At 37.9% G+C, this 15,129-nt stretch overlaps 1 protein-coding gene across 3 annotated transcripts in view; it reads right to left on the bottom strand.

The window, feature by feature from the left end:
* POC1B (POC1 centriolar protein B) overlaps nt 1-15,129 on the bottom strand; it is a 108,946-nt gene that overhangs the window by 30,110 nt on the left and 63,707 nt on the right. For 2 of the 3 annotated variants that reach the window (XM_040234440.1, XM_040234441.1), the window contains exon 10: nt 5,429-5,509. The exons of the other annotated variant lie outside the window; for it this stretch is intronic. In XM_040234440.1, coding sequence (XP_040090374.1) covers nt 5,429-5,509 — 81 coding nt within the window. The remainder of the gene's footprint in view (nt 1-5,428; nt 5,510-15,129) is intronic. 3 annotated transcript variants of the gene reach the window in all.

Raw genomic sequence — 15,129 nt, 5'->3', positions numbered from 1 at the left:
TATTTTGAAACTGACACTTATACTGTGTTTTCTCTCTACCTAGGTTACAAGTTTCTTGAGGTCAGGCAGAAACCTTGACACCCTGTCTTCAGGATATCATGTGATGCCTCCATGCAGTGTGGCTTTAAATATTTTGACTGATGGAGCAAAAAAAAAGAGACTGTAGACTTTGATTTTCTCCTGTAATGCAATTGTCAATTCTCAGTTATTTAAATAAATTTAACCTGGAAACTGTCCCTAATTCTAAAGAAAGACATATATATTACACTCATACTCTGTACAGTTCCCAGAGTAAAAAGGAGAAATGCAGTTCTATGAGAAGAGTCCATTATTTTGATGGTCAATCAATGGAACATGAGCAAGATCGACAATTCTATTGTGGTCATTTGCTGGAAAAAAAATAATAAAATACATCAAAACCTAGGAATGCAGTTTATCTAAAAATAACAATTTTAGTAATCTTAGTATTTTAAGTAAATTTTGCTTTGTCAGTATTTTTAAGAAATGCCACTTTATATAGGCAATTGCTCCTTGAAAGAAAAGCTATGACAAACCGAAGAGCATATTAAAAATCAGAGACCTTGGGCTTCCCTGGCAGGTCAGTGGCTGGCACTCTGAGCTTCTAATGCAGGGGGTGTGAGTTCAATCCCTGATTAGGGAACTAGAAGCCCATATGTTGCACTGCACAGCCAAATAAATAAAGTAAAATAAAAATGTAGTTTTCGTTTGTTTTTTTTTTTTTTTAAAGCGAGAGATCACTTTGGCAGAAAAGTCCATATAGTCAAAGCTATGGTTTTTCCAGTAGTCATGTACGGATGTGAGATCTATACCATAAAGAAGGCTGAGCACCAAAGAACTGATGCTTTCAAACTGTGGTGCTGGAAAAGACTCTTGAGAGTCCCTTGGATAGCAAGGAGATCAAACCAGTCAATCTTAAAGGAAATCAACTCTGAATATTCATTGCAAGGACTGATGCTGAAGCTCCAATACTTTGGCCACCTGATGCGAAGAGCTGACTCATTGGAAAAGACCCTGACGCTGGGAAAGACTGAAGGCAAGAAGAGAAGGGGGTGGCAGAGGATAAGAGGCATGGATGGCATCACCAACTCAGTGGACATAAGTTTGAGCAAACTCCAGGAGATGGTGAAGGACAAGGAAGCCTTGCATGCTGCAGTCCAAGGGGTCAGAGTTGGACATAACTGAGTGACCGGACAACAGCAACAGAGAAATTCCGGTCTTGCTTGCCTAGTGAGGAGAGGGGCTGAGGATGTAGCCACAGCACATGTCAGTCTAATGGTAAGTGGCTCTGTACAATTTGGATGACAAAATCTTGGTCTATTTCTAAAAGAATAAATGAAAACATTGAAATACTCAATGAGAATCTTGAACTAAATAATCTTCAGAAGATCAGTATTTAACATGTGACAATGTAATTAGAATAAGATTCAGAAGTTTGAGATCATTTTTAAACTATGTCTATGTGACAGCCTTTACAGAAACATTTTTTTTTTTAATCAACAAAGCTTTAAAAATGCAGATTGGGAACAGCTTATTTTGATCCTGAAATACTGTATCAAATTTCCTGCCTGGCATTAGAGACACAAGTGCAAGCCACCAAGATACCAGCTGTTACACTGTATCCCATAATTTCTTCTCTGTTGTAAGAAGGCATCAGAGCACAGATATCAATACACCAAGATCTAGAAATCTCCCTGAATATAATATTAAATCAAGTCAAAACAGGAACAGAAGCCAATTACTTCTTATATCATAAAAAGTCTGCTTTTATCCTATTAATAAATTTCACAAATTAAGTTTAAACAGTAATCTTTTTATATCTCATCTTGATGAAAATGAATTTCTAAAGAAATGTTCTTCCAGTCTGCAAAAACTAAACAAATCTCCAAAATAAATAGTAACCACAATAACAAAACCCACCTTTAAATACTGCTTTTTTTTTTTTTTTTGCTTCCAACATTTCTCTGGGTTTTTAAATTATAACCACATGCAAAGTTCACACCACACTAGTGCTTTATGCCAGAATAGAAACAAATATCCTTTACAATTATGCTTGTTGTGCGGAAGCAAAAGAAAAGCAGCCAATATGTAGAGGAGATGACAGATTAAGAAATATTTACCATGAAGTTAGTGGGCTTCCCTGGTAACTCAGATTGGTAAAGAATCTGCCTGCAATGCAGAAGACCCAGGTTCAATCCCTGTATTGGGATGATCCCCTGGAGAAGGGAATGGCAACCCACTCCAGTATTCTTGCCTGGAGAATTCCATGGACAGAAGAGCCTGGTGGGCTACAGTCCACAGGATTGTATAGAGTTCATGGGATCGCAAAGAGTTGGATACAACTGAGCGACTAACACATACCACGAAATTAATGGAAAGGCAAACAATTACAGTGATTTAACTTTAGTTTTCTAACCTCTTATCTATCAATAAGCTAAAAGAAAGATACACTGAAAATTTAAAGAAAAGCTCTTTAAAGATACTCTGTATAAAAATCTAAATGCTTCATGAGCATCTATGTCTTCAGAAAATGTGTTAGTAAGAGAAATAAAATCAGGATTCTTTGTCTTGCTGGGAGACCAGCAGCTATCTTCCAGATTATAGGTAGGATCTCATTAGCCTAATTCCAACCCAGTTCATAAAAAGTGAGTTTTTGTTTTCTGTTTTCTTGTTTATTTTATTTTTACACAGCATCGAGCACACAATTCAAAGTAACAGTGGAATCTTCCTTTTAAGTCTTGTATGTGGGCTGAACCATGGGAAATCACAGATATTAGATTGCTTTTGCCTACAAATGGCAACATCATATGATTCAATCTAACATTTATCCCTCATGCAGATAATAAGTGCACTCTTCAGTCTTATTTATACTGTTTTGTAACACAACTGTAAACAGCACTACATGTTTATTATAAAAATTATCTTGCCTATAGAGAACAAGACTTGAGATGGCCAAGGCAGGGAGATAGATTGGGAGGTTGGGGTTAGCAGATACAAACTATTGTGTATAGGGTGGATAAAATAACAAGATAAAAACACAGGTTTATGTGTAACATAGAAACTATACTCCTTGTGATAAACCATGATGGAAAAGAATATTTTTAAAATGTATATATGTGTATAACTGAATCACTTTGCTGTACAGCAGAAATTAACACATTGTAAATCAACTACACTTCAATTTGGAAAAAAAAAGAATTGTCTTCTTGAGGTCCTACCTACTCTGTATTCCTCAGTCAGTTGCTCAGCCATGTCTGACTCTTTGTGATTCCATGGACTGTAGCCCACCAGGCTCCTCTGTCCATGGGATTTTCCAGGCAAGAGTACTGGAGTGGGTAGCCATTGTCTTCTCCAGGGCATCTTCCTGATCCAGGGATCAAACCCAGGTCTGCAACACAGGCAGATTCTTTACCCATCTGAGCCACGAGGAAAGCCCTGGCATTCTTGAGTTAGGGTCCCATAATGTAGACACTTGACTTTGATGCTTCTGCAACACCATCCAGGGACAGACAGCCTGCTATCACTTGCTAGCTGGCATTTATGCACACCTCCATAGCATACTATCGAGAACACCAGGATTCCTCAGGTCATGAGGCTTTGCAAAGTTTGAAAGGTACTGGCAAGGAGAGTGAGTCTCAAATTTCAGACCAAAGACTTTTGATGATTTTTTGTATCTTATGCTGCCGCTACTGCTGCTAAGTTGCTTCAGTCGTGTCCGACTCTGTGTGACCCCAGAGATGGCAGCCCACCAGGCTACGCCGTCCCTGGGATTCTCTAGGCAAGAACACTGGAGTGTGTTGCCATTTCCTTCTCCAATGCATGAAAGTGAAAAGTGAAAGTGAAGTGGCTCAGCTGTGTCCGACTCCTAGTGACCCCATGGACTGCAGCCTACCAGGCTTTTCCGTCCATGGGATTTTCCAGGCAAGAGTACTGGAGTGGGGTGCCATCGCCTTCCCCACTTGTATCTTCTAGGACAGAAATATCCAATTTTAGTCTACCAACTACCTCACAAGAAGGCAGCACATCTCAAAAGCCACCTATCTTTTGCTCTTCTCACTACTGGGGCAAAAACTCAAGTCATCAGAATTTATAACTTTCAACAGTGGGCCTTTTGAGTGATTCATTGAACATAAATGTATTGAGCACCTACTATAAGCTAAGCACTGTGGCAAGAATTTGATGTCTAGTTAATTTTTAATCTCATAAATAACTTAGTAATGCAGGAATGCTCACAGGTTTATTTTATAAACATGAACATTGTAAGAGATAAGACCACAGATCTGCTTGAGGTCCTAGTGCATGTGTGCTAAATCACTTCAGTCGTGTCCCACTCTTTGTGACCCTATAGACCCCATCAAGCTCCTCTGTCCATGGAATTCTCCAGGCAAGAGTACTGGAGTGGGCTGTCATTTCCTCCTCCGGGGGATCTTCCCAACCCAAGGATTGAACCCACATCTCTTATGTGTCCTGCATCGGCAGGTGAGTTCTTTACCACTAGCACTACCTGGAAACTTACCAACAATTCTTGGGATTCTCTTTGACAACCAGCCCCTAGGTTGACCCTCCAGCTGATTTCCTGTCTCTGGAACTTCTTATAACTGATCTGGGAGTCTTTTCTGCATGGAATTCACCCTTAAAAGACCCTTTAATCTGACACAGGATAGACTAGTTCTCTGTAGAATTCCTCTACAATAAATACAATTCTTGAGATCTACTGGAAAGTTTATAATGTTGTAATGTCAAGGGTTTTTCTTGCTTGTTTTTTTTTTTTTGGCTACATGTGAATAATTTACCCCAAATATTTAACTATACTGACACTATTTCAGTAGTGTTGCTAAAGACCATGCCATTCTTCCCATTTGTTTTTAGGACTAGTTTTGCTCTAATAGAATTGCTGGCAGAAATGATCTGCCTTGCAAAGATTAAGCACACTCAAATTGAAAGGCTAAAACTCTCAATTTTTAAAGACTTCAGATACACTGATAAATTGTATGTATGTAAATACACCTTAATTTTTGGATTATCCATCAAGAGATATGAACAAAGGAAAAGGACTACTTTTCTTACAGCTTCTAAGGAGAACAGAAGTAAGTTTAGCACCTCTGAAAGTTAGCAAAAAAGGAAATCTGTTCTCTAACAGCATGTGAAATGTCACATGTACTACCTTAACAGGAGATGAGACAGCATGGATTCTCCTGCCCTCAGGGTCCTCAAACTACTTTTCTGGAAACTGGTACTGCTCCCCCTGGTGGCAATTTAGACACATTGTAAGTTGACTTTTCATATAAGGTTTTTTTCTAAACTGTTAGGCTACTTAGTCAATTTTATAATCTTTTCTCCCACACACTTTTTAAGGAAAATGGATTATGCCAAACAATTAAATACCACTTAAATGCCAAAGTAAACTTACTGTGGTAGAATCAAAAGAAAGGATGTCCACAACAGGGGGAGTGGAGGTCTGCAAATCGATTACATCAAGCTTTGGATTAATCTGCATATATACATTAAAAAGGCTAATATTAGATTTTTATACCATAAGAAATTGGATGCCATTTGTAACAATCTAGAGAGTATTTTCTAATATATTCTAAAATTAAATATATTTGTATATTAGCATGGATAGAAAATTTTTAAATATTAGCCTATCAAATCTATCAGTATACAAGAAAAGATCATTGTGACCAAGTTGAATTTATCCCAGGAATAAAAAGTTGCTTTTACATTTGAAAATCAATGGGATTCACCTAGGAAGGGCTATTAAAAATAAAATAAATGACCCACCTTAAAAGATGCAGAAAAGAATCCTAGCCAGTTCATTAAGACAAGAAAAGGAAATAAAAGCATTAAGATGTAGGAATTGGAACAGAAGAAATAAAAATTGTTATTCATATATAATTATCTATAAAGAAATCACAAAAGAATCTTACCACTAAATCATTAAAACTAACAAGAGAGTTTATTAGATCCAAAATTGATATACAAAATCAATTACATGTCTGCACTTTAGTACACAGAAAATGTAAATTTTTAAAAATCATAATTTATAATACTATAAAAATTTAAAAATACATCAGAGAAAAACCAAGATGCATAAGACCTTTATGGAAAAATAAAACTCATGTAAAGATATTAAAGAAGTTTATTGAAAGTTATACCATAAAGAGCTCAGAAGCAAAGCCCTGTATAAATGGAAAACAAATACAAAATAAAAATGGTGCCACAAATCGGTAGAGGAAGGATGACGTGTACCTGAGAAGCAGGCTCACTAAATAGATCCCTAACACTACATAAAAGATGGACAGCAGATAAATTATAAACCTAAATGGTATGTTAAAACTACAAAGTTAATAGGAGTAAATGTGTAAAAATGTCTTTCTGACATGGGGTAGAGAAGGATATCTTAAACTAAAGCTGCAAAAGTAAAGCCATAAGGCCGAAAAAATTAAAAATGGGTCCATCTTGTTTACACCAATATTAAGCATTTCTGTTTCACAATGGATACCATAAGGTTAACAATCAGATAATGAACAGGAGGAGATGTTATGTTTGGAACTGGAAAAGGACAAATATCTAAAATATATAGGAAAAAAAAGAAAAATAAATAAAATATATAGGAAAAACCTACAAATCAACGTGAAAAGAACAGAAGTCCTAAGAAAACATCACAGGAAGTCTAACAGTTATCTAGACTATGAAGAGATTTTCAGAAACATTAGTAGTAATTAGAAAAGGGAAGAGTAAAGCAAAATCCCACTTAATACCTATCAGATTACAAAAGCTAGAAAGCTCAGTGATGTGCTGACCCTGTTTATAGAACATTTTTTGTAATGGCAAAAACAAGAACCACAATCTTGGAGAAACTAACACTACATTGTAAATCAACTGTCAATAAAATAAACAAATTCAAGAAACAAACCACAATCAGAAATCCTCAAATGTTTATCAACAGTAGAACAGATACATAATCATGGGAATTACTGTCTTAAATTCATTGGAATCCTATACAGCAGAGAAAATGAATGAAATACAACTATGGATAACAACATGTGAAAGCATGAATTCAGAATCCATACAAACAAATCTCAGGATTTTAATGCTAAATAAAAAAGCAGGTTATATAAAAATATACATAGTATGATTCCATTATATAAAGTGTAGAACTATCGAAAATGAAATACTATCTAATTATTGATTCAAACATATATAGTAAAATTTAAAAGAAAAGCAAGGGAATAATAGAGTGGTGACTACTTCGGAGGAAGATTATTTCAGAATTTGTAAAAAAAAAAAAAAGGAAAGAAACCACAAGGTCACTAATTATTTACACTAAACATTATGAATACAAAGAAGTAAAGGGCAACAAAGATAGCAGAAGTGAAGTGAAGTGAAAGTCACTCAGTCCTGTCTGACTCTGCAACCCCATGGACTATACAGTCCATGGAATTCTCCAGGCCAGATTCCTTACCAGCTGAGCTACAAGGGAAGCCCCCTAAAGATAGCAGAACTTGGTATCGAATGCTACCAACAGTAAGTATACTGGCGAACCTCAGGAAGGGACTGTTGACTGAGAAAAGCTTCCCATGGAGCAGAGAGAGCTTAAGATGACATTCTTTAGAGAAGTTATGAAAACAAAAGCAGAGAGAGAGGGCCGGAGATGAGGTTATGAGCCTCCCGGAGCATACAGGCAGAATGCTGACACAAACTGTTGCACAAGGCGGCCACCAGAGAGGGTGGCAAGGGTGAGGTTGTGTGGGGTGAAGGCATCTGGGGAGGCACAGAAGAACTGGAGGCTAAAATGCACATTAGAAAGATTATGCTGGCAGGAACACGTACAGTATCCAGAATAAAGTAGGCATATAACAGTGAGAACACTGCAGCAGTCAGGGGCTGTGGGAATGGGGGCTGAACCCGTGGTTAAGAGGAGTGGAATGATTTCAAAAGCAGTATCATGTTTGATCAGTACAGCTGAAGCTTTGGAAACATTGTGAAGTGTTTATATTTATCCAGCCACTTGTGTTACAGGCAGAGGGGTACACACCCAACAATCCCTATACTGCAATAAAGAAGGAATCAGAACCATACAAGACCATCTATTTGCCTAGGTTTTTTCTGGCCATTGCACAGAGCAAGACGCACAGCCTCCTTCCCATCAGCTCTGGGTCCAGAGTTGAGGCAAAGAGAAGAAACCTGAGGCCCACCTGCTTTCCTTTCAACAGTGAGCTAGCTGTCCAGAAAGTGCTTGCAGACACCTTATTTTCTTTTATCTACTGCCACCTAGTGTAGATATGAAATTGTTTACCAATGAAAAATTCAATCTGCTTTTGCCATCTGAAATAAGAACTGCTCCAAAAGATGAAATCATATGGAAACGATCAGCGTCTCTCATAGAGAAATCCTTGAGCTTCTATGAGCTGGGAAATTCTTGCTATAACAATATTTTACTGTATCGTGCTACAAGTTGCTGCCATATTCATTAAGTGAAGCAGGAAAGTCTCACTAAGTAGAAGTTTATAGTCTTCTCCACAAAGAAAATATGTTGAGACAGTGACACTTACAGTTAAGTTCTTTGCAAGCTAATCTCCGTGAATATTAACAGCACCTTCTAGCTCTCCATTTTTATTAAAGGAAATAACGCTTCAATAACTACAGTTGCCTTGAAATGGGTATCAGCTGCCTCATGAGAGGCTGAGTTTTCCATCATCGAACAAGGAATTCGTGCATGATGGAGGGTTAATACAGGTGCCTTCACAGATTCCATCCCATGCTGAGGTTCTGGACAGTGAGGCGTTCATGAGCTAAAAAATTCTGAAGAGCAAGAAACATGTCCATCCTGTCCACTGTTGCATAAAGCTACTATGATGTCCAGTATTTCTTAACAGGATGAAATTAAATCTCGATTCTATTGAAGCACTGTATGAAAATAGTTAAAGGTACAGAATGGAAGTGACTGGTTGCAATTCTCATGTTGCTCCTTGCAAACTCTAAGATTTAACTTACATGGACCTCAATTTCTCATGGAATAGAAATGGTGCTTACTTTATAGTTTTTAGGAAGACTGAATGACAGTTTATGTAAGTCAATTAGAATAATGTTGCATGTGTTAGATATTATTATTATTATTGCTGCTATTATTATATAATCTCTAAAGTACATTTTCAGAGGTACAAAACAATACATATACCATAGCTAGAACTGAAATACAAAATTGGTAGAGGAGGTCAGTTTTATTAACCATAAATTAATGACACAATGTTTCAACCTTAATAGAAGGTTGAAATAAAAACTCAATCTCAGACTCCAAGTCTTAAATTGATGAGTTGTAGTTTTCAACTATGAATCATGGCCAGACTACCACACAATATCTTTATATAACTATTTGGTTAAAGTTAAAGGAAGTTTTCCTTCCTGCTCAATATCATACAGCATTTCCTATGCAATGTGGTGATTAAGGTAACCTCAGATGGCCATTATGAAGTCAGAAACCAAAAAAACAATTATTGACAAAATCTTTTTAATTAACTATTACCCCTTCTTACTGGACATCAATTCGAGCAAACTCTGGGAGATGGTAGAGGACAGAGGAGCCTGGCGTGCTGCAGTCCACAGGGCTGCAAAGAGTTGGATGTGACTTAGAGAGTGAACACCACCACTACCAACCCTTCTTACAATAATATCCCGCAACGCTCCTAGAATAGCTGTTTTGAAGCCTGTCTCCAAGATCTACCACCATCCTTTAGAATGGCTCTATGTCTTCCCATCAAAATGTGCAAAAAGGTGGGGAAGAAAAGTGTCAGGCATGCACTTTAAGTTAGTTCCTCCTTCGAGAAGGAAAGTTTGGTTTTGTCTGGGGGTTTGGACTATGTAGCCCAGCTTGTGACAGTCTGAAAAAGACGAAGTCAGCATGAATTAGTGATGTGCCATTGCACAATGTGGACAGGGTTAAAATACCTTGTATTAGAAAAGAAAGAAGTTGTCTTATATTTTAATTAAGACAGTGTGCCCAGGCCAGGAGCATTAACAAAGGCTCTGCAGTTAGATGAACAGAAAGACAGAGGAGGGGTCTGACACAGTGAAGAAGATTTTATGCTTTCTACCTTCTTTCATGTGACCTACATCTCTCATTTATTCTAAAAGCAATCTGCCCATCACCCTCTCTAACTGTGTAGGAATTAGTAATTTTTATGTGTAGTCCAGCTGGTACCCAAGGTCTAAGACTCCATAAGATACCATACCTTCAAACAAATGGTGCCTTTAAAAAGACTGGCAAATGGATGACTTTTGTAAAATGTCAAATAATTTCGCTCAGAAGATTGAGATTATGTGATTCAAATCAGCCTAATAGAAAACACAATAAAATATAAATCACAGGAATACAGTGTTGCTTCAAACTCAGAAATGAAACCCTTCTGGTTACTAAAAAAAGAGGAAGCTGGGGAAATTAGATCATTTAGATGCTATTTCACATTTTCTAATAATATATTTTTCTTCTTTTAATTAGGAATCTTGACCTCAAAAAAGGGGGGTTGCTAGTTTTCAATTATTTCCAAAGGAACATATTACTTTGCCTAAAGCTTTGGAAAAAAACCTTTAATCCATCAAATTTAGTATTTCAAAGTAAAATTTGCTTATCTTAAATAATACACAGTACAACTTCTATTCTGATTCACACTATTCTAAGTGACATTTAAAAAGTAACAGCCTTTTAGCTCTATGAGAGATTCATAGACATTAGTTTGAAGCCTTTAAAAAATAATTTGATATTTAACAACTATTTATTCATAATGTTAAAGATGTTCTCTGTCCAGAAAACTTTTTACCCTTGGTTTACTCTAAGAGATTTTATGGGAAAAAAATGAACCGTTGGTTGTTCTTATGCAGAACCCTATATCACCAAGTCTCTGGCATTTTATGTCACGAAATCTGAATTTTGACAAATGTAAGCCATACTGTATACTTAGTTTTAAGCAGGTAATAAATGCAAAGTGCTCAGGTAGTAACTGATAGGTAGTAAATGTTCAATATTCACTATTACTGGGCATCTAGTAAGAATGAGGCCTTTTGCTAAATATGAAAAATAAAAACAAACTGGAGTTGTAAGAATATCTTTTTGTACAATCTGTATACTCTCTCAGGACATGGCTCTTGTCACTGTCCTATATACAAGCCACACTTAAGAGTGTTAAATCATAATTACTTGTTACACTTAGGGAAACAGAACATTAGTTCCCCCAATCATCTTCCATAACTAAGAAAAGGAAAAGAAATGGATAACGACACTATGAATTGGTCTCTGATCTGCTAGTATTAGAAACTGAATTATGTATCCAGACATTCACTTTCTCAGAAGAGCCATTTTCAAAATTTTTCTTGGTAAATAAATGATAGATGACAATTGCTACTGAAACTTTATTTCTATCCCCATTTAGTAAATATGTATGAGTGCTTACAGGCTTCCCAGGTGGCTTAGTGGTGCAGCATCCACCTGCCAAGCAAGAGACATGGGTTTGATCTCTGGGTTGGGAAGACTCCCTGGAGAAGGAAATGGCAACCCACTCCAGTATTCTCGCCTGGGAAATCCCATGGACAGAAGAACCTGGTGGGCTACAGACCACAGGGTCACAAAAGAGTCGGACATGACTTTGCGACCAAACAAGAGCAACAAGTATTTACAGAAAATTTAAACTGTACGTGAAGGCTGACTTTCTCAAGGCAACAAACATAATCATTCAGTCCCAGTGTTCAAGATTCTACATCAAGTAACTGAGCTGTAACTCCAAGACGAAAAGCCAGCTTTTAACAGATTTTTAAGTGTCTATGTGAAAAAATATGGGTATAGAATGGTTCTGCATGGCCTGGGTCATCCTGACCTAGCCATACAAAGCAACCCAGCTAGTTTTACCGCTTTCTGGCTGGACTGCCAGAGCAGAGCTACTGAGAGAACTTGTTGACATCTTAAAGAAAGTCGAGCACTCTTAAGTGGGCTACGGGCTGAGAGTAAATCACAAAGAAAATGGCTTGAGTCCCCAGAGCCGAGGCAGTGTGATATCATGGAAGTATCACTAGATTAAGAGTAAGGAGACCTGGGCTCTGCCTGCAGCTCTGTCACCTACCGCTCTAGAAAGGCAGGTGGCTGAATGGACAAGAGGACAGCAGCAATGCTGCTGATCAGGCCCAGTCAAGCTACAGAAACACTAGAATGAAAAACACCAAGAGTCCATAAGATCAGCGTGGGTAAAACAAGGAAACTCAAGGGAAAATAGGTTTCACATATACTTGATGTGAATGCATTTGATCACAGGGGATCCACAAATCCATCTATAATTGTAGAGACTGAAGCAAAATGTGATAAACCAGAGATTACAATATATTCTTTCTATCAAAGAAATAAAAGCGGGAGAACAAAGACGGGGGGAAAGTAGATGGGCGTGGAGTGCCTCTCTCTCCACAGATGGATCAGGAGTACATCTAGAGATACAACAGTTCTCACAGAACACTGGCTGAATACTAGCAGGAGTCCTTGGCCACAGGGAAGGACTACACAGATCTGTGCATGACTGGCTAGGATGAAAGAGAGGAGGAGGAGGAGAGCACACAGGACCAGACCTGCATCTGGGGGTGGGGGGCTGAAGCAGGGGAGAGGCTCCTGCTGTTGGTTCTGGGTTTTTAGGGGTTTTTTCCCTTCCTTTCTCTCGGATGTTGTGGTTGTTGTTTTTATTATTATTATTTATATTCAGGCTTTTGGGACTTTTTTTTAATCATACTTTTTACTTCTTTTGTATATTTCTACTTCTACTTTGGCTTTCTGCTACACTGTCTTTTTAAAACTTTGTGTTGTTTTCTGTTTTCTTTTTGGGGTTTGTTTGGCTCTTTTTGTTGATGTTGTTTTAATATGTACAGGTATTTTTAAAATATACTTCTATTTCACATTTGCTTTTCTGAATTTTTTTTCTTTTATCATTTTTGTCTTTTTCCCTTTGTTTTGTTCCTCAGCTGGCACTCTGCTTTGGTTCTGCTGTTTTGTGCTTTAGTTTTGGTTTTAATTGGTGGATTTCACTTTTGCTTTCTTTTGTGCGTCAGGTTGCTCTCTTGTAATCTGCTTTCTGTTTTAGTTTCATGTGTGTGTATATGTGTTCTTTTGTTTTTGTCTCTGCTTATCTAATTTTGCTTTTACCATTTGTCTGGAGTTCATTTTTTGTTTTTTGTTTTTTTTAATCCCCTTTACTGCCATGACCAATGGCTTATGGGGTCTTGGTTCACTAACCAGAAGATGGGCCTTAGCCTCTGGGTGGGAGTGTTGAGTCCAGGACACGGGACCACAAGACTACTCCTGACTCCAACCAGTATTATCAGTGAGAACTCCCAAAAAAGCCTCCATCCAAATCCAAGACCCAGCACCACTCAACTGTCAACAGCACCCAGTGCTGGGTGCCTCACCCAAAGAATAAGCAAGACAGGAACACAATCCCAACCAGCAGCAGGCAGGCTGCCCAAACATACCCCAAAAGATACCACCTTATACAGCCCTGCCCACCAACAGGAAAAAACTCACTTCCACTGACCAGAATGCAGGCACAAGCCCTTCCCAACACAAAGCTTACACAAGCCACTGGACCAGCCTCACCCACCAGGGGCAGAGACTGGAAGCAAGAGCTATGACCCTATAGCCTGAGGATAGGAGACCTCCAACACAATGACACAAAGTGAAAAGACAGAGAAACACTGCACAGTCGAAGGAACAAGGTAAAAACCCACAAGACCTAAAGACAATGGAGTTGCAAAAACAGAGAGGAAATAAGCAAACTACCTGAAAAAGAATTCAGAGTAATGATAGTAAGCATGACCCCAAAATCTCAAAAGTGGAATGGAGAAAATGCAAGATTCTCTTAACACATTTAGCAAGGACCTAGAAGAAATAAGAAATAAATAGTGATGAACAACACAATTACTGAAATTAAAAATACTGTGTATGTTAAGTCGCTTCAGTCATGTCTGACTCTTTGCAACCCTATGGATTATAGCCCACCAGGCTCCTCTGTCAATGGGATTTTTCAGGCAAGAATACTGGAGTGGGTTGCCATGCCCTCCTCCAAGGGATCTTCCCAACCCAGGGATTGAACTCACATCTCTTTTGTCTCCTGCATTGGCAAGCAGGTTCTTCACCACTAATGCCAGCTGGGAAGCCCAAAAATACTCTAGAAGAAATTATTAATAGAATAACTGAGGCAGAAGAACAGATAAGTAAGTGAGCTGGAAGATAAAATGGTAGAAGTAACTATTGAAGAGCAGAATAAAGAAAAAAGAATGAAAAGAATTGAGAATAGTCTCAAGAGACCTCTAGGACAATATTAAACTCACCAACATTTGAATTATAGGGGGCCTAGTTGAAGAAAAGAAAAAGGGTCTGAGAAAATTTTTGAAGCGATTATAAGTGAAAATTTCCCTGAGAGGAAAAGAAATAATCAAGTCCAAGAAATGCAGAATCCCATACAGGATAAACCCAAGGAGAAATGTGACAAGACATATGCATCAAACTAACAAAAGTTAACCACAAAGAAAAATGTTAAAAGTAGCAGGAAAAAAGCAACAAATAACATACAAGGGAATCCCCATAAAGTTATTAACAGGTGAACATCCAGCAGAAACTCTGCAGGCCAGAAAGGAGTGGCAGGATATACTTAAAGTGATAAAAGGAGAAAAGCCCTATACCTAAGATTACTCTTCTCAACAAGGATCGAATTCAGATTCAATGGAAAATCAAATCTTCACAGATAAGCAAACTTAAAAGGAACCAGAGATCAAATTGCCAACATCTGGATCATCGAAAAAGCAAGAGAGTTCCAGAAAAACATCTATTTCTGCTTTATTGACTATGCCAAAGCCTTTGACTGTGTGGATAACAATAAACTGTGGAAAATTCTTCAAGAGATGGGAATACCAGACCACCTGACCTGCCTCTTGAAAAACCTATATGCAGGTCAGGAAGCAACAGTTAGAACTCGACATGGAACAACAGACTGGTTCCAAATAGGAAAAGGAGTACGTCAAGGCTGTATATTGTCCCATGCTTATTTAACATCTATGCAGAGTACATCATGAGAAACGCTGGGCTGG

This window comes from Oryx dammah, unplaced genomic scaffold (genome assembly GCF_014754425.2).
Source record: "Oryx dammah isolate SB20612 unplaced genomic scaffold, SCBI_Odam_1.1 HiC_scaffold_29, whole genome shotgun sequence".
NCBI lineage: Eukaryota > Metazoa > Chordata > Mammalia > Artiodactyla > Bovidae > Oryx > Oryx dammah.
Note: the sequence above shows the minus strand (reverse complement) of the source record. Positions and strands in the feature narration are given on the sequence as shown.